General features: G+C 33.8%; 1 protein-coding gene across 1 annotated transcript in view; it reads right to left on the reverse strand.

The window, feature by feature from the left end:
- Stpg2 (sperm tail PG-rich repeat containing 2) overlaps positions 1-26,155 on the reverse strand; it is a 522,341-nt gene that overhangs the window by 466,802 nt on the left and 29,384 nt on the right. Inside the window, exon 6 of the mRNA XM_077803111.1 lies at positions 21,969-22,080. Within this exon, the coding sequence (XP_077659237.1) occupies positions 21,969-22,080 (112 nt within the window). The remainder of the gene's footprint in view (positions 1-21,968; positions 22,081-26,155) is intronic.

A 26,155-nucleotide genomic window follows, 5' to 3' on the forward strand; every position in this document is an offset into this window, starting at 1 on the left:
TCCATTTATCAATTTTTTCCTTTTATGCTTTCTGTGTGGTCTAAAAATATATTCCTTCTCCAAAGCTGTAAAGATTTATCCCATAATTTTCCTTCCAGAAGTTCTATAATTTAGTTTTTACATTTTGGTCTATGATTAATTTATAAATAATTGTTGTGTGTGACATGATCAGGGGCATCATAGTTCTCATCTTTCCTTTATAAATGTTTTGTTCCAGCATAAAAATATAACAGATTCATGTCAGGATTAGGCAATAGACCAGATGAACACAGAAAAAAAAGTTAAAAACTGAAAACAAAAAAAATAAGTATACTACCTTGATTCAGTTAAATTAAATGAGTGCATATCAGTAGGAACAATCCAAAAGAAAATTTGACACATTCTGTCTTTAAACTCACTATATTTTGGTATTATACAAAACAATAAAATTTTAGCAGCATATTTATCACTAAAATAAGCACTATTGTATGTACATCTCCCTGCATTCTTAAATTCTCATAACAAGTTACAAGCTACTCTACATGTTACAGGAAAGCCTTACAAAAGTGAAGTAATTTGGGGCTAGGGATGTAGCTTAAATATTTTTAAAAATTCTCTCTCTCTCTCCTCTTTCTCTCTTTAAAAAGAAAAAGTGAAGTAATTTGGTAGACATGATGGCACAAACCTGTAATACCAGTAGCCCAGTAGCTCAGAAGGCTGAGGTAGAATGATCTCAAGTTCAAAGCCACCCCCACAATTTAGTGAGACCCTAAGCAACTTATGGAGACCCTCATTGAGACTCTCTCTCAAAATAAAAAATAAAAAGATATGGGAAAGTGACCCAATGGGTAAGGGCCCCTGGATTCATTCCCTGATTTAAAAAACAAAACAAAACAAAAAACAGTTAAGTAATTTGTATAGGGGCCCGTGACTAGCAAACATTAGAGTAAAACTCAAACTGAAATCTGACTTCCAAAAAGTTCATGCTATAATTTTTCATTATTTATGACTTTATATCAAAAAGAGGCATAAAAAGAATTTTTAAAAATACACAATAGTAAGAAACAACTCTGCCTTTTTATATTTTCAGAATAATAAGATTTGGCAAATTTTTAAAAAAACACACAATTTCACCAAAAAAGCATTTCATTTTATTTTTAAAATAACATAGTTAAATATAGATTTCCATCATTACTCAAACTATCACTACCTGAATCCAAATATTTAAATAATAACTTGCCAAACTTACCCAAAATTCAATATACTATAATGAATCTATAGACTCATGCCAGCAAAACACTGACCTTACATAAATAAGGATATATGTGGTTTATAAGGGATATAGAGTGGTTTGAAGCCTCATCTTGGCTTTTTTCCTGATAAAAGCACTACTGTATGGTTTTGTTTAAAGTACAGTACACATTGCTGCAATTATCATCTCCCACCTCCTCCCATTCTCACCTGCTCCAGATTTAGCACTTCACTGGTCTCAGTTTTTGCTTCTTCCAGGTGGCTGAGTAAAGAAGCAACTGGGACATTTTACATACTTTTAGAATCTATAGCATTCTATTTCATTGTTTATTTATATTACAGGACATGTTTTTTGCAAATTAAAAAGTAATATCTGATATAGAACAATATCACTGTTCTACACACATACAAGTGAGCTCTAGAGGTTTCTTTAAAAATTAAGTAAATAATATTTTATATACTTAGAAGAAATCTTTGGGCAACTGTAATATAGATGAGCATAGGTATTTTATTTGAGAAATTCATCTAGAATTCTGCATGGGCCAGATATATTATTATTTTTTCAATATAATACAGGGTCCTGCTACCCCAATATTTTCTTTCCAATATATCTTCAGGAATGAGTTAGATATAAACAATAAAGAAGTTCTTTTTAAAGCAAACCCTATCACAATAAACAACATGAATAACTTCTTCATATCTTTCTGCTTAAGAATCACTAATATAATTTATATGTACTCTGGACCTCTATAGCTTACGTTATTCACACTCACCAAGTCATTAGTCTGCTAGCTATACATATCTTTTGTTTTCAACTTCTACTAAAAATTTCCTTATTTACTTTCCACCAATCCGATATTTCCCTTAAAAATCAGCTCAATATAATTTTATTCCTTCATTCAAAAATTCTTTTAATCCACCATATGTTAAGGATTAATAATCAGTTAAAACACAATCTCTGACCTCAAGAATGGCAATGGTCTGTTGGCAGGAACAAAGAAATAGATGATAATATTACAACATTATAAATGCCACAACTGAAGTATACATTGATCACCAGAAAATGGAATCTCAAAGGATGAATGGGAGTCAGCCACATGATCAGAAATGGGTGTTCCAGGAGAAGGACTGATGACTGGACATTTAAGAGCTTATTCCCTGCTTTCATTCCAGGAGAGATCTCTGAAATATATGAATACACATCTATATTCCTAGAATTATCTTTGTTATCATTCATTCTTTCTTCAGTCTACTTCCATCTGGCCATCAGATATACTTTGCTAAAGTAACCAATGATCTCAAAATTCTTCAAAATTGGGGCTGGGGCTTTAGATCAGTGGTAGAGTGCTTGCCTCACATGCGTGAGGCAATAGGTTCTATTCTCAGCACCATAAAAAAATAAATAAATAAGGATATTGTATCCATCTATAACTAAGAAAAAAATTTTAATGCTTCACAACTCATTGGATTATTTTCAACTCTTATTCTTATTAACCTACCCAAAGTATATAAATACAGGTGGCAACAACTTTCTTAAAATTCAGTCCTCCTCTGGCTCCTGTGAGATCATGCCTCCTCATTCTAATCCTGCCATAATTTTATCCTTCACTTCTTTCTTAGCTTAACCTTCTTTCACCTATATTGAATGCTCACTCCCTATGGATTATATAATTTATTGCAAAGACTGATTCCATAAACCTCTTGTCCAAATTTTTCCAGTTTTCTAACTGCCTTCCTGACATTTCTGCCTATATAACAAAAAGATGCTTAAAATATTGATTCCCCAGTAGTGTACACACACATATGCACACAATATGATACACTTTCTATATTCTCTCTCTCCAATTCTTCACAACACCACTCACCCAGTATTCTAAGTGAAAATTCTATAAGAAATCATTAATACTTCCTTTTCATTCATCCTCAGACATAGAATTAATCATTATATAAAATCAATGCTAACAACAAATTTTGTGTCACTTCTCCCTCATTTCACTGTTAATACAGCCATACACAATGTGAACCTCTGTTCTTCATGTCATGAGCTCTCTGTCCCATTTCCCAAAATCCCATCCAGTTGATTGTACTCTTTCTGAAATTACAAATATGTTCATGAATCACCTGCTTAAAACATTTACTGGATCATCACCATCTATAAGTAAAACTTAAAATTGCCTTCTTACACTTTCATGGCTTTACACATCTCATTGCCTGGAAAGTTACACTCCATATGATAAATCCCTACTTGTCCTTCAAAATATAACCCAAACATACTTTGGAATTCTTTGTTGACTTCTGTCATCCCTCAAGCAGGATCAAACTGGTTCTACCCTAAAAGTCCCACTGAAACTTATTTGGATTTCATTGCTAATTGTTTACAAAATTCTATCTTCCAACAAAGAATATGAATTCTTCAATTCAAGAAGCTTTGCCCATCAAAAAAAGAAAAAAGAAAAAAAGAAACTTTGCCCTATTCATCATCTTCCTATCTACAGTACACAGTAAATGCTTAATCCATTGTTCATTAATTGAAAATTAATATCATTACTTAGCTTTAATAACTCAGATACTATTAGGCAGTATGAGTAAATGTGCCTATGTGTGTGTGTTTGTATGTAACCAGAGTTCAGTGAATTCTCACAATAACTTCTTCATATATTATTACTTACATGTAGAGATTTGAAAGGAAAATATTGAGGCTCAGAATGGCAGGAATGGCTAGATACCCAGCTAGTGTGTAACAGAGGAAGTAATTGAATGCTATGTGATTCTAAAACCTGAACTCTTCACCACTAAACCATAAGTCCAAAGCTTTACTTACATAGCGCCTAACATTTTACCATGAATAAATATAACCTCAGTGATAGTACAAACTATTTTACAGTTAGACTTAAAAGACATCGGGTACTCTTACAAAGGGTATTGAAATCTGTTTAATCAATAACTAAATATTTTTAATCTTTTCTTCATTCTTTGCCCACTCATAATTTTGTCCCTTTTTCTTTCAATGATTCGAATCTTTCGTCCCATCTCTTTTTTCGTCTTTGAAATCCAACTTATACACTATAAAAGTTTTCTTAGATAATGAGAAAAGTAAACAGTCAAAGCTTTTGGAGGCAGTAACTCTAACATGAACAACTAATATGTGTTGGGAGGAAAATATAGTTAATTATGTGCCAGTCTTCTTAAATCTCTGTCCATTCTCAAAACAAGCTCTATCAAGGCCACAACTACTTCTAACTGCAATAAATTGCTAAGTGCCTATTATAAAGCCAAGTAATCAGGTAATTCAATAAGTATTAAAGACTAATAATGATAATCAAAAAAGTAAAAATTTCACATCATTAATAATGGCATAATCCACTTATAATAGAAACCAAAAATATAAAAAAAAGGCTACAAGCTTTTCTGCCTTTTATGTCCTTATGACTAAAGTTTTTTTAAAAAATCATAATTTAAAATCATTTAGAATTACAACTTCCTAATATCTACTTAATATTAATAAATTATTTTTAGGTGATCTTATACTAATCCTAGGAAAACACTAGGTTATTAATTACATCTTAAAATAAAGCTTTTAAAACAATTTTTATAAATTTTTACAAAAAATAAGTAGGAAAAAGTTTGTTTGCAAGTAGAATATTTTAGTAAGCTTTCTTGCTGCTGTGACCAAAAGACCTGACAAGAACACTAGAGGAGAAAAAGTTTTTTGGGGAGATCACAATTCCAGAGGTCTCAATCCATAGATGTCCAGCCCCGTTGCTCTGGGCCCAAGATAAGGCACCACATCGTGCTGGAAGAGCGCTGTGAAAGAAAGCAGCCCAGAACGTGGAACCAGGAAACAGAGAGAGACACTCCCTCATCAAGGACAAAATATATACCCCAAAGTCATAGTCCCAATGACCCACCTCCTCCAGTTACACCCTACCTATCTACAGTAACCACTACAGCAATCTATTTATATCCATAGATTAATGCATTGATAGGTAAGGTTCTCATAACCCAATCATTTCATCTCTAAACTTTCTTGCATTATATCACACATGAGCTTTTGGGGGATACCTCATATCTAAACTGTAACATGGAATATTAATAAAAATTTTAAATGAATAGTCTGGGTTATTTTCATGAGACAGAATTAACAAAAGAGCTAAAATTTCCAATATAAATTTGCTCAAATGAATTACAAGGGAAAGTTTTATATCTTGCCATATCATTTTTATTTATTTATTTATTTTAATATTTATTTTTTAGCTGTAGGTGGACATACAATATCTTTATTTCATTTTTACGTGGTTCTGAGGATTGAACCCAGTGCCAACACACTGTAGTGCTAGGCAAGTGTTCTACCACTGAACCACAACCCCAACCCTTGCCATGTCATTTTTAAATGTTTGTTTTAATAAATATGAGAAATTAATGAATAAATAAGGTTTTATGTTAGTAAAGATCCAAAGTATTGGCGCCACCTAGTGAAATTTTACTGTTTTTTGAAATTTTTTGATTAAAAAGTCAATACAACTTCATGCACTTTGAATTACCAAATCAAAGCACTTCAATAAATGCAACTGTTAAGTGTTTTGCAAAGTAGAGAATTTTCTTAGAGACTTATATTAATTAAAATGTTAAGACGATTTTTTTATTACCAAAGGCAAAACAAATTCCTAAAGAAAATATTCAGGTTGAATTAAAGTTAATATTTGTGTTTTTAACAGAAATTCTTGGAGGATCAGATTACCATCTATTTTCAAAATATGTGTTGTAAAAACATTGTGTATGTATGTAACAGAATAAAATAGATCTTAAGGATAGTTATGATGATTTAAAAAACACATTCATTAAATTATATTCTTATTATTTTATGGTTGTAAAATCAGAAAAATGTTTAAATCCAAAGATAAAACAGCACTTTTAAAATCATCTTATTGATTTAATACCTACATTGCTAAGTAAATAGTATAAATGGGAGGAAAGAGAAATCCTAAGAATTCTTTCCCTAATTCTAACTTGAAAATAAATATGCCCATTTTTCAGAACTGCAATAAATTTATTCAAGAAAGGATTATTAAATGTATGTATTTTGCTAACTATAGGTATACAAATATAATGCAAGAATCTTGCACTCTAACAACTATGTTTGAATTGGGAACATAAACATCCATAAAAGATTACATTTACAAGAAATGTTATTCAATATTATTAATTGTAAATTCAGACAAAAGCAAACCAATAGAACTCTTAAATTAATAATAAAAGGACAAATAATTCAATGTAAAAATGGGCAAAGATCTAACTAGACATTTTTCTTAAGAAGATATAAATATGTCAAGCAAATACATGGAAAATATTTAATATCATCATTCCTTAGGAAAATGAAAATTGAAACCACAATGAGACACTATTCATGTACCTTTGGATGGCTATAATAAAAATACAAACAATAATAGCAAGTATATTAAAGAAATTGTAACTTTCATACTTTGCTGAACATAATGTAAATGCTACCGATTTATAAGACAGTTCCACAAAAAGATAAACATAGAACCACAATATTTTTTAAATATTTATTTTTTAGTTGCAGTTGGACACAATAACTTTATTTTATTTATTTATTTTTATGTGCTGCTGAAGATCCAACCCAGGGCCTCACATGTGCTAGGCAAGCACTCTAGGGCTGAGCCACAACCCCACAACCTAGAAACACGTATTATCTAACAATTCCACCTATAAGTACAGATTCAAGGTAAATGAAAACCTACAGCCAAAGACTTGTACACAAATGTTTACAGCAGCTTTAGTTTTATGTGTATTATTATTATTATACTTTCATTTAGTAATTATACTTATTATTTTTGTTCTTGCCCATAAAGTAGAAATAGTCCAAATGTTCATCACCTGATGAATGGATAAAAAAAGATACAGCATAGCCACAGAATGAATACTAGTCAGTCTTATAAAGAAATGAATTATTAACTTATACACAGTAAAACATAGAAAACATTATGACAAATGAAAGAAGCCAGTCACAAAGCACAAATATAGCACAATTCTGTTTTTGAATTGTCTAGAATAGGAAAATCTACAAATATAGAAAGTAAAGTGGTGATTGCTTATAGTTAGCAATGTTGAGAACAAGGAATTACTTGCAATTAGAATAAATTAAAAATTGTGCAATTGATTATGATGATGGTTACACAATTTTATGAATATATTAAACCATTGAATTGTATACTTTAAATGAATAAACTGTATGATATGTGAAGTAGATCTCAATAAAGCTATTTTTTAAAAAGTAAAGCAAATTTCTAAATTTAAAAAGAAATGAATTTTAAGGAAAACTTGGAAAGATATAGGAAACAAAGATAAACATGTTAAGAAAATAATTTGAAAAATCTAAATTCCCTATTCTACCATGTAGTTATTTCCCATTTACAGACAGTAATGTCTGTAAATACCCTGGATTTGCCACGCCCAGAAAGTTCTGAGTTACCAAGAGAAAGAGAAACTTTCTAAGCCCAAAAGGAGGAACATATAAGGGCAAATATAAGTCAGAAATCTGAGATTCTGAAAAATAAGAAAAAAACAACAGGCTTGATATAAGACAATTTCAAGAAATCACTGCCTATAACTAATTTTTATATGCCATCTATTGTAGAAGTCAGTGCATCACCTGAATCTTAAAAACCAACAACTGAAGCAAAGATATTGAGCCTCCCCACACCAAATTTATCAGCTCATACTTCCTAAGCAGTTAATGGACCTGGATCTCCAGGTGCCCTCCAGAAGACCTTGTTGTCTATGTCAACAAAATAACATAGGCCATCCAAAATAAAATTATTTAATGTTATCTCCTATACACATCAATATGTCTCTTTCAGGGGTCAGCAAACTATATCCTATGAGTCAAATCTAATCTACTGTCTGCTTTTATAAGTGAAAATTTTTACTGGAACATAATTGGTTTATACATTGTCTATGGCTCCTTTCATACTACAACAACAGAGTTGAATATGCATGAAAGAGACTATATAGTCCCAACTAAATATTTACTATCTGGCCCTTTATAGAAAAAGATGCCTGACCCCTTACTTATTTCATCATTCATTCTTTCTCCTTTTTCATAAAGAGGTTTCTCTTTCTCTCTAATGTAAACCAACTGTTTATGCATTGAATTCCTTTGCTTATTATCTGTTTCTGTATATAACCTTACTATACTAATTATGTCATCTATCTATTTTTGCCACTCCTCTATTTCTACAGTATCCTTCAACTATTCTAAGAATATACATACATCTAAAAATAAATTGTCCCCTATTGTGCTATCTTCTTAATCTACTCCAGTTTTTCTTCTTCTCTTTAACAGCAAAATTCTGGAAAGTATAGTATTAATATATATTCAGTGCTTCTACTGCCTGACCCCGTTTAACTCACTGCACGGAATCTAACTTGCATCTGCCATCAGAACTTCTCTCTCAATACTCAACAATTCTTAAAATATTTACTCTCCAAATTCCTTTTATTAACAAAGCCTGTTCTCAACCTGCACCTTCTCCAGCATCTATTTCTTCCTTTTTTTTATTTTTTTTATTTTTTTTTATTGTTGGTCGTTCAAAACATTACATAGTTCTTAATACATCATATTTCACAGTTTGATTCAAGTGGGTTATGAACTCCCAATTTTACCCCGTATATAGATTGCTGTATCACATCAGTTACCCTTCCATTGATTGACATATTGCCTTTCTAGTGTCTGATGTATTCTGCTGTCTGTCTTATTCTCTACTACCCCCCCTCCCCTCCCCTCCCCTCCCCTCCCCTCCCCTTTTCTCTCTCTACCCCTTCTACTGTAAATCATTTCTTCCATTTGTATTATCCTGTCTTACCCCTCCTTTCCTCTTATATGTCATTTTGTATAACCCTGAGGATCGCCTTCCATTTCCATGCGATTTCCCTTCTCACTTCCTTTCCCTACCACCTCTCACCCCTGTTAATGTAAATCTTCTTCTCAAGTTCTTCGTCGCTACCCTGTCCTTGTTTCCTCCCCTTATATCAAAGGAGTCATTTGGTATTTGTTTTTTAAAGATTGACTAGCTTCACTTAGCATAATCTGCTCTAATGCCATCCATTTCCCTCCAAATTCTATGATTTTGTCATTTTTTAATGCAGAGTAATACTCCATTGTGTATAAATGCCACATTTTTTTTATCCATTCATCTATTGAAGGGCATCTAGGCTGATTCCACAATCTTGCTATCGTGAATTGTGCTGCTATGAACATCGATGTAGCAGTGTCCCTGTAGCATGCTCGTTAGGTCTTTAGGGAATAGACCGAGAAGGGGAATAGCTGGGTCAAATGGTGGTTCCATTCCTAGCTTTCCGAGAAATCTCCATACTGCTTTCCAAATTGGCTGCACCAATTTGCAGTCCCACCAGCAATGAACAAGAGTGCCCTTTTCCCCGCATCCTCTCCAGCACTTATTGTTGTTTGACTTCCTAATGGCTGCCAATCTTACTGGAGTGAGATGGTATCTTAGGGTAGTTTTGATTTGCATTTCTCTGACTGCTAGCGATGGTGAGCATTTTTACATGTACTTATTGATTGATTGTATGTCCTCCTCTGAGAAGTGTCTGTTCAGGTCCTTTGCCCATTTGTTGATTGGGTTATTTGTTATCTTATTGTCTAATTTTTTGAGTTCTTTATATATTCTGGTTATTAGGGCTCTATCTGAAGTGTATGGAGTAAGATTTGTTCCCAGGATGTAGGCTCCCTGTTTATCTCTCTTATTGTTTCTTTTGCTGAGAAAAAACTTTTTAGTTTGAGTAAGTCCCATTTGTTGATTCTAGTTGTTAACTCTTGCGCTATGGGTGTCCTATTGAGGAACTTGGAGCCTGATCCCACAGTATGTAGATCATAACCAACTTTTTTTTCTATCAGATGCCGTGTCTCTGATTTAATATCAAGCTCCTTGATCCATTTTGAGTTAACTTTTGTGCATGGCGAGAGATAGGGATTCAGATTCATTTTGATGCAAATGGATTTCCAGTTTTCCCAGCACCATTTGTTGAAGATGCTATCCTTCCTCCATTGCATGCTTTTAGCCCCTTTATCAAATATAAGATAGTTGTAGTTTTGTGGATTGGTTACTGTGTCCTCTATTCTGTACCATTGGTCCACCCGCCTGTTTTGGTACCAGTACCATGCTGTTTTTGTTACTATTGCTCTGTAGTATAGTTTGAAGTCTGGAATCGCTATACCTCCTGATTCACACTTCCTGCTTAGTATTGTTTTTGCTATTCTGGGTCTTTTATTATTCCATATGAATTTCATGATTCTTTTATCTATTTCTACAAGAAATGCTGTTGGGATTTTGATTGGCATTGCATTGAACTTATAGAGAACTTTTGGTAATATCGCCATTTTGATGATGTTAGTTCTGCCTATCCATGAGCAGGGTATATTTTTCCATCTTCTAAGGTCTTCTTCTATATCTTTCTTTAGGGATCTGTAATTTTCATTGTATAAATCTTTCACCTCTTTTGTTAGGTTGATTCCCAAGTATTTTATTTTTTGGGGGGATATTGTGAATGGAGTAGTTGTCCTCATTTCCCTTTCAGAGGATTTGTCGCTCATATACAGGAATGCCTTTGATTTATGCGTGTTGATCTTATATCCTGCCACTTTGCTGAATTCATTTATTAGCTCTAATAGCTTCTTTGTAGACCCTTTTGGGTCTGCTAGGTATAGAATCATATCATCTGCAAATAGTGATAATTTAAGTTCTTCTTTTCCTATTTTTATGCCTTTAATTTCTTTCGTCTGTCTAATTGCTCTGGCCAGTGTTTCGAGGACTATGTTGAACAGAAGTGGTGAGAGAGGGCATCCCTGTCTTGTACCAGATCTTAGAGGGAATGCCTTCAATTTTTCTCCATTCAGAATGATGCTGGCCTGTGGCTTATCATAGATTGCTTTTACAATGTTGAGGTATGATCCAGTTATCCCTAATTTTTCTAGAGTTTTGAACATAAAGGGATGCTGTACTTTGTCGAATGCTTTTTCTGCATCTATCGAGATGATCATATGGTTCTTATTTTTAAGTCTATTGATGTGGTGAATAACATTTATTGATTTCCGTATATTGAACCAGCCTTGCATCCCAGGGATGAGTCCTACTTGATCATGGTGTATAATTTTTTTGATATATATTTGAATCCGATTCGCCAGAATTTTATTGAGGATTTTTGTGTCAAGGTTCATTAGAGATATTGGTCTGTAGTTTTCTTTCTTTGAAGTGTCTTTGTCTGGTTTCAGAATCAGGGTGATGTTGGCCTCATAGAATGAATTTGGAAGTTCTCCCTCTTTTTCTATTTCCTGAAATAGCTTGAAAAGTATTGGTGTTAGTTCCTCTTTAAAGGTTTTGTAAAACTCTGCTGTATACCCATCCGATCCTGGGCTTTTCTTAGTTGGTAATCTTTTGATGGTTTCTTCTATTTCTTCTATTGATATTGGTCTGTTTAGGTTGTCTATATCCTCCTGACTCAATCTGGGCAGATCATAAGACTTAAGGAATTTATCTATGCCTTCACTATCTTCTATTTTATTGGAGTATAAGGATTCAAAATAATTTCTGATTATCTTCTGTATTTCTGAAGTGTCTGTTGTGATATTGCCTTTTTCATCCCGTATGCTAGTAATTTGGGTTCTCTCTCTTCTTCTCTTCGTTAGCATGGCTAAGGGTCTGTCAATTTTATTTATTTTTTCAAAGAACCAGCTTTTAGTTTTGTCAATTTTTTCAATTGTTTCTTTTGTTTCAATTTCATTAATTTCAGCTCTGATTTTAATTATTTCTTGCCTTCTACTTCTTTTGCTGTTGTTTTGCTCTTCTTTTTCTAGGATTTTGAGATGAAGTATGAGATCATTTATTTGTTGGTTTTTTCTTTTTTTGAGGAATGAACTCCAAGCAATGAATTTTCCTCTTAGAACTGCTTTCAATGTGTCCCATAGATTCCGATATGTTGTGTCTGTGTTTTCATTTAACTCTAGGAATTTTTTAATTTCCTCCTTGATGTCTTCTAAAACCCATTGATCACTCAGCAACCTATTGTTCATTCTCCAGGTGATGCTTGCTTTTTCCTTTCTTCTTTTATCATTGATTTTCAGTTTCATTCCATTATGATCAGATAAGATGCATGGTATTATCTCTACCCCTTTGTATTGTCTAAGAGTTGCCCTGTGACATAGTATATGGTCTATTTTTGAGAAGGTTCCATGTGCTGCTGAGAAAAAAGTGTAGCTACTTGATGTTGGGTGGTATAGTCTATATATGTCAATTAAGTCTAGGTTGTTAATTGTGTTATTGAGTTCTATAGTTTCCTTATTTAACTTTTGTTTGGAAGATCTGTCCAGTGGTGAGAGAGGTGTGTTGAAGTCTCCCATGATTATTGTATGTTGGTCTATTAGACTCTTGAACTTGAGAAGAGTTTGCTTGATGAATACAGCTGCACCATTATTTGGGGCATATATATTTATGATTGTTATGTCTTGTTGGTGTATGGTTCCCTTGAGCAGTATGAAGTGTCCTTCTATATCCCTTTTGATTAGCTTTGGCTTGAAATCTATTTTATTAGATATGAGTATGGACACTCCTGCTTGTTTCCGCGGTCCATATGAGTGATATGATTTTTCCCAACCTTTCACCTTCAGTCTATGTATATCTTTTCCTATCAAATGCGTCTCCTGTAGACAGCATATTGTTGGGTCTTGTTTTTTGATCCATTCTACTAGCCTGTGTCTCTTAATTGGTGAGTTTAAGCCATTAACATTTAGGGTTATTATTGAGATATGGTTTGTTCTTCTATCCATATTTGTTTATTGATGTTACTAAACCTGATTTGTTATCCTCTTTGACTACTTTCCCCCCTTTACTGTCCTACCTCCCATTGTTGGTTTTCAATGTTGTTTTCCATTTCCTCTTCCTGTAATGTTTTGCCAAGGATTTTTTGAAGAGATGGTTTTCTAGCTGCGAATTCTTTTAACTTTTGTTTATTGTGGAAGGTTTTAATTTCATCTTCTAACCTGAAGCTTAATTTCGCCGGATACACGATTCTTGGTTGGAGCCCATTGTCTTTCAGTGTTTGAAATATGTTATTCCAGGATCTTCTAGCTTTCAGAGTCTGTGTTGAGAGATCAGCTGTTATCCTGATTGGTTTACCCCTAAATGTAATCTGCTTTCTTTCTCTTGCAGCTTTTAATATTTTCTCCTTATTCTGTATGTTGGACATCTTCATTATAATGTGTCTAGGTGTGGATCTCTTATGATTTTGCACATTCGGCGTCCTGTAGGCTTCTAGGATTTGGGATTCTGTCTCATTCTTCAAGTCTGGGAAGTTTTCTCGTATTATTTCACTGAATAGACAGTTTATTCCTTTGGAATGGAGCTCTGTGCCTTCCTGTATCCCAATGACTCTTAAATTTGGTCTTTTGATATTGTCCCATAATTCTTGGATGTTCTGCTCATGGTTTCTTAGCAGACTTGCTGAGCTGTCTATGTTCTTTTCCAGTTGAAATACTTTGTCTTCATTGTCTGATGTTCTCTCTTCTAAGTGATCTACTCTGCTGGTAGTATTCTCAATTGAGTTTTTGAGTTGGTTTATTGTTTCCTGCATTTCTAGGATTTCTATTTGTTTGTTTTTTATTACCTCTATCTCCCTGTGAAATTGATCTTTTACTTCCTGGATTTGTTTGTCAATGTGATCTTTCATTATCTGATTTTGCTGTCTCATGTCCTCCTTGAGACTCCAGATCATCTGAAGCATGTATATCCTGACTTCTCTATCTGACATTCCATCTGATGCACCTATTATCTCTTCTAAAGTTGAGTTGACCTGCATTGCCTGTGATCCTTTCTTTCCTTGTCTTTTCATACTGCTGGCGTTTCTTTCTGCTTGGTGAAACTGTTGTGTTTTGAAATTTTCTCTCTATTTATTTATATTGCTCTTGTATAGTTGAAAAATCACCCTTGCAGGGCAGGTAGTGGCTGTGATCCTCCTCCAATTGGTGTGATCCGTCTACCATGCTGGCAGGCCCTAGGTCTGCTCTGCTGGTCGGTCAAAGGTCCGCGTACCCAGCAGGCAAGAGGGGCACCTCTGTCACTCCGCAGGTTGCTGGGCCTAACCTCCCAATGGTTCGAAGGTTCGCCTAGCTTGCAGGCACTGGGGGAGGGGTCGGTTCCGCCCCTCAGCAAGCCACCGGCCCTGTCCTACTTGTGGGTCCTGTCCGCGTTCCCTGCAGACACATGTAGCTGTTCTGTCACTCGGCAGGTTGCTGGACCTGACCCGCCCGTGGGTTGCAGGTTTGCCTAGCTTGCAGGCACTGGGGAGGAGAGATATTAGAAGGGGAGGGAAGAAGTCACTAAAGAGAATGAGTATAGGCAAGTAGAATTCAAGGAAGGGGGAATAGGAAAATTGAAAAGAAGTGAGAAGACAAAAGAAAAAAGAAGTGAAAAGAAAGAAAGAAGAAACGAAAAAAATAAAAATTTAAACCCAAAAAAAAGAAAAAATTTTATAATGATAGTAAAAAAATGGAAATTAAAGTTTAAAAAATAATAGTAATACTAATAAAATAAAAAGAATTTTAAAAGAATTTTAAAAAATTGAAACCATTAATAAGAATGTTAAAGAACAACAACTACATCAACAACAAAAAGTGAAAATAAAATAAAAAAAAATAAAAAAAATACTAATAATAATCATTAAAAACAAGTAATAATAATAATACATGCAGTCATATAGCTCGATTAACTTCTCTTCCAGTTGGTGGAGCTATGCCCACTGGGCCAGGCTTCTCTTCTTGATAGGTGGGAACCTATCACTGTGTCTCAACTCTTCTTCCCAGACTGTGCGGGTCTCCAATCCTGAGTGCCTAGGGCCTTCTCTTGTGGTTCCTCAAGCCAGGCACCGCTCACCTGTGACACTCACCACAGTACTGACTACACGCCAGGTCTGCTGCTCCTGGGAGCCCTGTTTTCATGGGTGCCTGGGCACACCCTTTCTGTTTGCCTCCCTCAGACCCTAAGTTTGTAGGGCTTGGGGCTGAGGGCCCCCAGCGAATTTGTTTGCCCTCAGGTAGCAGCAACTCCCCTGATAGCTGGTGCAAGGGACCTGTTGTCAGCACTGGTGATAGCGATAGCTGGGAGTTCTGCGCCGCTAGTCCTGCGTCACTCCTGATTCCCTGGGTCTGGCTGTGGTGCTCAGTTGGCTTTTACCTCTTTGAGTTCAGGTGGGCCGACTAGTTATTTCAGTGGGATCATTAGTGCTGAGTCACATGAAGCAGGCGAACTGGAGCTAGAATGCAGCCAATTCGGGCTCGGTGTGTTCTGAGAAGGCTAGACCGTTCGCCTGGGGTCCACTTCAGCTCAACTGTGCCCAGTGGTCCTGAGCGAACAGTATTTTGACAGTTTACTTCTCCCTATGCCCATGCAGCTGAAGGGGTTAGAGACTTGATCTCTCCGCGTCCGCCGCCATGTTGGATCATTTAGATTTTAAATTGTCATTCATCTTATCAGCTGTTCCATTTTACTCGGCAGCTCACTCTCGCGGTTAAGAGTCTGTTCTAAGGTGCTCCGCGGAAAGTGGTGTCGGCAGCGGCAGCAGCGGCCAAGCTGTGGCCTTCGGGACCCCCGTGGAGGGGGTGCGGGCTGGGGGAGGGGAGGCAGCGCCTCGGGGCCCGCGCGGGCCGGGTACTGGGCACGCGAGAGAGCGGGTGGGGTGGGGGAAAGAGATTGAGATCTAGATTTAGGGAGTGAGCGTGGGAGGAGAGATGGCGGGGGAGAAGCGAAGCGGAGAGGCGGAGAGGGGAATGAGAAGGGGCCCAGGGAGCCCGGCAGCTCGGGGGCTGCAGCCTTACTTCTCGCGCTGAAGTCGTGGCGGATTCACTCCATCTAGGCCCTTTTCTTGACACGGTGCTGAATCCTTGTTGACAGATCTCCTTTAATGATCTTTACTTCTTCTTTTAAGAAGCAGCAACATACGCTGCGGTGGCGGTGGCGCGGAGCACAGAGCGGCTCACTCACTCCCTGCCGCCATCTTCCTTCCCTCTATTTCTTCCTTTTAAAAGCTTTCTTGCAGCTTCATTATCTCTTTTAAATTATATTACATGTGGCTTTAGAACAATAGAAAATTCAACAATGCAAGGAGGATAAATTAAAATCAATCATAAAGCTAGGAGTATAGTTTATTGGTATAGCACTTGTAGGCACAAGGCCCTGATTTTGATCACTACCAGCACCCAAAACAAAACTAAATAACAGAGGAAAATAAAAGTTGACCAAAAAAATCACTCATAACATCACTACTCAATACAAATATTTGACTATGAATGCAAGGAAATATATTCATAAAATTTTAAAAATTACAATATGTATACCATTTTATAATCTGCTTTTTTGTTTAATGATTTACCAGCATCATTGTCCTATAAAAATAAATATATTTCTATACCCTCTCTTTTTTGAAACTCTATCATTTGGTATTTAAATTCCCCAACTCACTTCCTACTTCATTAATTATTTCTCCTCTGGCACATCTCTCATGCCTCACTCACTCCCTTATGTGCTTGTTCCTCAAAGGTTCGTTCTGAAATTTCCTCTCATCTCTGCATTCTCTTCTATAGCCATTTCATCACTTCAATTATCACCTTCATGGGACAGACTGAAAAATGTGTATCTCTATCCCAATTTGTATCATAAATTCTATTTTAAAATTGACACTATTAGTCATTTTTCTCCAAATTCAACTGTCTAAAATTGAACTCATCATCTGCTCATCACAGTGAGCAGCATCTGTGATAACCACTTCCAATAGTGACAACAGTCATTCAAACTCAACACTTGTAAGTCATCTCTAGTAAGCAGATTTTTCCTACTTGCTTACTTACACTTAAAAATACAGAGTCAGAATTTGGTTGTGAACATAACAAAATAACAGAAAGTTTAGTAATCCCATGTCATAATAATCATTGGGAGAAAAAAAGTACCATTCATTTAGCATTATATGAGCCAATAAATCTGTAGTTTATGAAAAAGCAGAGTTCATCTTCCCTCATTACCTTAAAATTCAAATCCAAATTTACACATTGTGATTTCTGAATGACAATAAAACATTCAGAAATAACACATACATTAAAATACCTATTATTTCAAGTACCTCAATCAAATTCTTGTTCTTTTTATACTTATAGGGCAAAGAAATAAAAGGGTATTTGCTTTTTTTCATGTACTATGGATTGAATTTTCATGTACATGGATTGAATCTAGGCCATTGGACCTGCTAGGCAAGAACTGTACCACTGAGGTAGATGCCCAGCCCTTTTAATTCATTATTTTTTATTTATTCATTTACTTACTTATTTATTTACTTATTTATTCTAATTTGTTATATAAGACAGTAGAAGACATTATAATTCATATTATATAGAAAGAGCACAATTTTTCATATCTCTGGTTGTACACAAAGTATATTCACATCATTCATGTCTTAATACATGTACTTAGAATAATGATGTCCATCTCATTCCACCATCTTTTTTTTCTTTATTTTAATTATTGATTTTTTAATATATGACAGCAAAATGCATTACTATTCATATTACACATATAGAGCTCATTTTTTCATATCTCTGGTTGTATATAAAGTATATTCATACCAATTCGTGTCTTCACACATGTACTTTGGATAATGATGTCCATCACATTCCACCATCATTTCTAACCACACGTCCCCCTTCCCTTCCCTCCCACACCTCTGCCCTATCTAGAGTTTGTCTATTCCTCCCACGCTCCACTTCCCTACCCCACTATGAATCAGTCTCCTTATATCAGAGAAAATATTCAGCATTTGTATTTTGAGGATTGGCTAACTACACTTAGAATTATCTTCTCCAACTCCATCCATTTACCTGAAAATGCCATGATTTTATTCTCTTTTATTGCTGAGTAATATTCCATTGTGTATATATGCAACATTTTTTATCCATTCATCTATTGAAGGGCATCTAGGTTGGTTCCACAGTTTAGCTATGGTGAATTGTGTTGCTATAAACATTGATGTGGCTGTGCTCCCATAGTATGCTGTATTTAAGTCCATTGGGCGTAGACCAAGGGGTGGGATAGCTGGGTCAAATGGCGGTTCCATTTCCAGTTTTCCAAGGAATCTCCATACTGCTTTTCATATTGGCTGCACCATTTTGCAGTCCCACAAGCATTGTATGAGTGTGTCTTTTCCCCCACATCCTCGCCAACACTTGTTGTTTGTCTTCATAATAGTTGCCATTCTGACTGGAGTGAGATGGTATCTGAGAGTGGTTTTGATTTGCATTTCTCTGATTGCTAGAGATGATGAGCATTTTTTCATATATTTGTTGATTGATTGTGTATCCTCTTCTGAGAAGTGTCTGTTCAGTTCCTTGACCCATTTATTAATTGGGTTATTTGTTATTTTGGTGTTTAGCTTTTTTAGTTCTTTATATACCCTAGAGATTAGTTCTCTATCTAATGTGCAAGTGGCAAAAATTTGTAGGCTCTCTATTCACCTCACTGACTATTTATTTAGCTGAAAAGAAGCTTTTTAATTTGAATCCATCCCATTTATTAATTCTTTATTTTAATTCTTGCACTATAGGAGTCTATTAAGGAAGTAGTGGCCTAATCTGATACAATGAAGGTGAAAGATCTTTGCAGTAAAAACTAAAGAACACTAGAGAAATAAATTAAAGTAGACCTTAGAAGACGGAAATATCTCCATTGGTCTTAGATAGGCAGAATTAATAGTGCCAAAATGACCACACTACCAAAAGCACTATACAGTTTTAATGCAATGACAATCAAAATCCCAATGGCATTCCTCACAGAAATAGAAAAAGCAGTCATGAAATGAAATTCATCTGGAAAAATAAGAGACCCAGAATAGCTAAAACAATTCTTAGCAAGAAGAGTGAAGTAGGTGGCATCACTATAGCAGACTTTTTTTTTTGTTACTATTGCTATATTACATAGCAATAGTAACAAAACAGCATGGTATTGGCACCAAAATAGACTGGTAGGACAATGGTACAGAACACAGGACACAGGGACTAACCCACATAATTACAGTAATCTTATATTAGACAAAGGCGCCAAAAACATATATTGGGGAAAATAGACAGCCTCTTAAACAAATGGTGCTGGGAGAACTAGAAATCCATATGCAACAAAATGAAATTAAACCCCTATCTCTCATCATGCACAAAACTTAACTCAAAGTAGATCAAGGACCTAGGAATTAAACCAGAGACCCTGTGTCTATTTATTTATTTATTTTTAGTTTGAGCCAGGGTCTCACTAAGTTGCCCTGGCTAGCCTCTAACTTGTAATCATCCTGCCTCAGCATCCTGACTAGCTGGAATTACAGAAAAAGTGATTCTTTCTATTTTATTTTCCTAGTTTCAGGATGTTCTTTTTTAAAAAAAAAAAAAAGTGGTTGCACAAATCATCTTGAAAAAAACATTTATTAGTTTTATGTCAAATATGCAGAAAATCATAATACTTTATATGTCTGTTTTGATTGCAAACACCTTTTAGTACCTCAACATTCTGATTTTGTCAGAATTATTTCCACAGATTTGATTCTTTAGAGTAAGAGACACATTACATATAATTTAAAAAGATACATAAACCCCTTGGAAAAGTCACATTTTTAAAAAAATGTATTTCAATACAAATAATTGGAGGTAAATTACCCTTAAATATAGTCAAATCTAGCTGTATGTTAGATCTCAATAGAAAAGAACACACCAAGAAGCAATAAAATCTTAACTTTAGAACATTCACATCTTCTCACGCCCATTCACCCAATAAACCAAGATTTCTAGCATTACCATCCCTATATTCTAGCATTTTACCATGTGTAGCAAATAACAATGATATACACTAGGATAATAATGAGATAATATTTTGACCTGACTTACAATAATTATAAATGGAAAAGAATTCAAGAGGAAAGTAAAATGGTAGTGGGAGTAGTCCCTGAATATGAGAAAGGACTATCAAATTCAGAGATTCCTTTTTTGAAAATGAACTAAAAGATGAAGACATTAAAAATCTTTATAAATACAGAAAATAATATTTATGTTTTAAAAACATTTGTTACTATTAAATATAAAACAATATTAGTGTTTGAAAAATGATGCATTTATTAAATACTGATTAAGCCCTTTTCATGTTCTAGGTACTATGCTAAACAATAAAAGCAAAATCTCCCTGCTCAGGAAATGTAATCAAGTAGATATTTTACAGTTAATATAAAAAGAATGAGAAAAAACAGACAGATGCTAATATTTTAAAGTAAGTCCAGTTTACTTCATTCTTACCAATTATAATTCTTGATGTTTAAATTTACCATTCTACAATTTCAAAATAAAATTATCTCAGACTATAGAAATCTAACAATACAGTAAACAATGCAATGGTTACAATGGTACAGGCACACTAATATTAATTTGAAAATCATCTAATAAAAACTCCTCCTTTCAAAAAATGCAGGGTTACCACTATGAAAGAAGGCTCTTAAAAAATATAACAGTAAGATATCTAAATAAATAAGGTTTCCATTAAACATCAATTTATAACAGAAAACAATTTTTTACTTTAATTTTTATGTATTTTTACTGACATTTTACTGATATTCAAAGCATATTACACATAAGTTCTACTTAGGAATAAAATCCTAATGTGAAACCAAAACCTTTTTCACCTTTTCCTTTTTTTATTATGTTCATTAAATTTTACTGAGTTCAAATTGATATTTTATCTGCTTTGAAATTTACAATTGTTATTTTATAAAAATGATTATATTGCTTCTTTGTTGATACATCTTTTTCTAGTATTATGTCTTGTTTCTGATACACAATATTTTCCATTACTGATTAAAATTCAAGAGAAGACCAAGGAAATTTTGAAGAAATTTCTTATAAAAATAATTACTGATTTTTCAAGAGAATCATTTATCTTTAGTCTAAATGAATCCATTTTTTAAATTTTATACTATAATCTTTAAACTTTAATAGTAAATTTAAAAAATCCAGAGATTTATTTTACTATAAGTTTCAATTGAATAAACTGAATTATAGCTATAGAAAATGGAATGTACATCTAAATGGGCTTGTGTTAATAAGTACACACTATCCAGAACAAAGAAGATAAAAATTTCATTATATACTATAAAGCCTACAAGCAGAATAGTATGTTTAGCTTTAGATACAGAAAAAAATACTATGAAATAAATTCACAAATAGAAAGTAGTTCCTATGTAACTTCAAAGGACAGTAGTAACCATGAAGGTAAATAAAATTCAAACACACCTAGAACATTCATCCTTACAAGAAAAGAAAGAAAAACTAAAAAGAAATCATAGTAAAAGGGAAAATAATAAGTAGGCAGAAGGTAGGACATTTAGGTCCATTTAAGAAGGACATTTTAAGAAAAAAGAGTTGTCTACTACTGAAACAAAAAAAAAAAACTTAGCAGTAGTTGAGTTCCTCATAACAAGAAGTGTTCAAGCAGAAATATTTAATACATTTTTTTCTACAATATTCACTCAGCAATAAAGCTATAGGACACAGTAGATCTAAGAGAACTTTAACCTTACAACAATAGATTCTGTGATATTAAAACCTGGAAAAGAGATAAAATAGGCACTTTTCAACTTACCTTTTTTTCCTCCTGCAACATTATTACTTCATAAAATCTTGGGATAAATGAACAATAATTTTCCTGTTGATCTTTCTTGATATTAATATTTTCACAATATAATGTCTTTTCCCTTTGGAAAATTCAGATAGAAAATTATAATTCTCAGTTTTAAACATATATTTATATAAGAAAAAAGAATACAGTAACATTTCCTAGGTTAGAAGTATGTGATAAGACCAATAGGTTAGATTAGACTAACATATTTAAAATTTTGTAAAAAATGTACTTTTATGTTTGTTCTGCTTTTTCCAATTCAAAACATTATTATAAACCTGTTTCAATGATTCCAAAAACAAAATGAGAGTGAGTTGCATCATGACTTAAAATACAAAGCTATCAACAAAAGTTTCCTGTATTCTATTTATCATAAAAAGTCTTTAAAATTCCAAATTCCTAGGGATTTCAATTACTTCCAAAATAATATTTATATCATACAACAATCTAGAAAGTGACTTAAAGACCTTTGAGAATGAAATGGAAGTTTATTTTCATTGAAAATTAAACAACCTCAAGTATGGACTAAGGAGTGATTAATAATAGTTCAAGCCTTGGAGTCTGACAGCCTGATAGAAATCCTAGCATTGCCACTTATTAGCTGTATTACCTTATGTAAATCACCTAACTTTTCTATGCTTCATATCCTTCATCTGTAATTTGAAATACTAATAGCCAATTATCATAAATGAAAGGATTAAAATAGAAAATATATGTGAAATGCTTAGTGTCACACATTGTCCATAATAAGCCCACAATAACTGCCAGCTATAATTGTTTCAAAAGTTATATTAAAACAGGCTATACTGACTATACTGGTTTTTTTATTTGTTAAATAGAATTTTAAAAGAATATGATATCCAAAATTTCTAACAAACTATACTAAACATATAAAGATTAAAATTCGATAACAGAAAAACATAAAATAAAGTTAAAATTTCATAATACTTGTCATTATTTTCTTTGTTCAGCAGTGTTAATTTAAATGTTCATTTACCAACCCAGCTCACTATTAAATACTCACTTTTTCAATGATTTTTATTTGCTCAAAATTCAACATATGAACTTGTTTTCAAAACCTCAAGTGTGTTTATCAATCACAAATATACCAGAATTGTCAGATACCATTTAGGTCTGTGTGTTTCCCAAAATGAAGCCTATAGGCTTATCTTTCCATTTAGGTGACTCCTTATTATCTCCTTATTATTTCATCTTTGGTTCTCTATCAAGTCTTTCATAATAATTCTGACTCAACCAAATAAACAAAAAGTAAAAAAAAAAAAAGTAGAAAATGTCAATTGCCAGAATGGAACAAAGACAACTCCAAATAAAAAGATACAGTGAAGGCAAGCAAATTATGAAAATAATGAAATAACTGAAGCAGTAGAAACGCAATGTACAAGAATTCATGCATGTAAGCAAAAGTAAAAAAAAAAACACAAATGGAAGAAGAGGAGAAATAGAGAAAAAGATCAAAGAAAGAAATATCACAAAACAGGGAGAATAGAAATGGGACAAGTTGGGGAAAAGAACTGGCAGGGAAAACTTTTAAGCAAAGGTCCATTTAAGAAGGACATTTTAAGAAAAAAGAGTTGTCTACTACTGAAACAACAACAAAAAAAACTTAGAAGTAGTTGAGTTCCTTATAACAAGAAGTGTTCAAGCAGAAATATTTAATACAGTTTTAAGTGTTGCTTCAAACCTCAATGAGAGAGCAGGGAAGGAAGAAAGGGCAAACCAGCCAATCTGGGAGAAGAAAAGGATATGATGAAAATATCCAGCAACAAAAGTTTATGATAAAAATGGAATAATCAGAGTTAGAATAGTCTGTAGACCTAATCTTGTTTAGAAGAATGAAAATAAAGTTAAACTACAGTAAGCCAAATATGCATGCTTAATTTCCAGTGTTTTTTTTATTTTCTTAAATTTATATATGGAAGCAGAATGTGTTATAATTCTTATTACACATACAGGACACAATTTTTCATATCTCTGGTTGTATACAAAGTATATTCACACCAATTCCTGTCTTCATACATGTACTTTGGATAATAATGATCATCACATGCCACCATCATTTCTAACCCCATGCCCCCTCACTTCCCCTCCAACCCCTCTGCCCTGGATAGCGTTTCTCTATTCTTCCCATGCTCCCACTCCCTATCCCACTATGAATCAACCTCCTTATATCAAAAATAAATAAATAAATAAACATTGGGCATTTGGTTTTTTGGAATTGGCTAACTTCACTTAGCATTATCTTCTCTAACTCCATCCATTTACCTGCAAATGCCATGATTTTATTCTCTTTTATTTCTGAGTAATATTCCATTCTGTATATATGCCACTTTTTTATTCATACATCTATTGAAGAGCATCTAGGTTGGTGCCAAAGTTTAGTTATTGTGAGTTGTGCTGCTATAAACATGGATGTGACTGTCTCCCTGTAGTATGCTGTTTTTAAGTCCTTTGGGTACAGACCAAGGAGAGGGATAGCTAGGTCAAATGGTGGTTCCATTCCCAATTTTCCAAGAAATCTCCATACTGCTTTCCATATTGGCTAAACCAATTTGCAGTCCCACCAGCAGTGTATAAGTGTACCTTTTTCCCCACATCCTCACTAACACTTATTGTTGTTTGTCTTCATTCTGACTGGAGTGAAATGAAATTTTTGAGTGGTTTTGATTTTTATTTCTCTAATTGCTAGTGATGATGAACATGTTTTCATATGTTTGCTGATTGATTGTATATCATCTTCTGAGAAGTGTCTGTTCAGGTCCTTGGCCCATTTATTCATTGAGTTATTTGTTTTTGTGGTGCTTAGCTTTTTGAGTTCTTTATATACCCTAGAGATTAGTGCTCTATCTGATGTGTGATGAGTAAAAATTTGCTCCCAAGATGTAAGCTTTCTATTCTCCTCACATATTGTTTCTTTTGCTGAGAAGAAACTTTTTAGTTTGAGTCTATCCCACTTATTAATTATTTATTTTAATTCTTGTATCAAAGGAGTCTTATTAAGGAAGATGGGGCCTGATCCCACATGATGGAGATTAGGGTCTACTTTTTCTTCTATTAGACACAGGGTCTCTAGTTTTATTCCTAAGTCCTTGATCCATTTTGAGTTGAGTTTTGTGCATTGTGAGAGATAGGGGTTTTATTTCATTTTGTTGCATATGGATTTCCAGTTTTCCCAGCACCATTTGCTGAAGAGGCTATGTTTTCTCCAATGCATATTTTTGGCACATTTATCTAATATAAGATAATTGTAATTTTGTGGGTTATTCTCTGTGTCCTCTATTCTGTACCATTGGTTTACCAGTTTGTTTTGGTGCCAATACTATGCTGTTTTGTTACTATTGCTCTGTAGCATCAATAAACTTAAAGATAAGAATCATATGATCATCTCAATAGATGTAAAAAAAGCATTTGACAAAATACAGTACCCCTTTATGTTCAAAGCACTAGAAAAACTAGGGATAACAGGAACATATCTCAACATCATAAAGGCTATCTTTGCTAAGCCCAAGGCCAACATCATTCTAAATGGAGAAAAACTGAAGGTATTCCCTCTAAAAACTGGAACAAGATAGGGATGCCCTCTTTCACCACTTCTATTTAACATAGTTCTTAAAACACTGGCCAGAGCAATTAGACAGATGAAAGAAATAAAAAGGGATACACATAGAAAAAGAAGAAATCAAATTGGTACTATTTGCTGATAATATGATTCTATACCTAGAAAACCTAAAAGTTTCACCATAAAACTTCTAGAACTAGTAAATGAATTCAGCAAAGTAGCAGGATATAAGATCAACACCCATAAATCAAAGGCATTCCAGTATATCAGTGATAAACCCTCAGAAAGGAAAACTACCCCATTTAAAATAGCCTCAAAAAAATACTTGGGAATCAACTTAACAAAAGAGGTGAAATATCTATATAATGAAAATTACAGACCTCTAAAGAAAGAAGTCAAAGAATACCTTAGAAGATGGAAAGATCTATGTTGCTCTTGGATAGGCAGAATTAATATTATCAAAGTGACCATACTTCCAAAAGCATTATACAGATTTAATGCAATTCCAATCAAAATACCAATGGCATTATTCATAGAAATAGAAAAAGCAATCATGAAATTCATCTGGAAAAAT

The sequence above is a fragment of the Urocitellus parryii genome, chromosome 10 (genome assembly GCF_045843805.1).
Source record: "Urocitellus parryii isolate mUroPar1 chromosome 10, mUroPar1.hap1, whole genome shotgun sequence".
Classification (NCBI taxonomy): domain Eukaryota; kingdom Metazoa; phylum Chordata; class Mammalia; order Rodentia; family Sciuridae; genus Urocitellus; species Urocitellus parryii.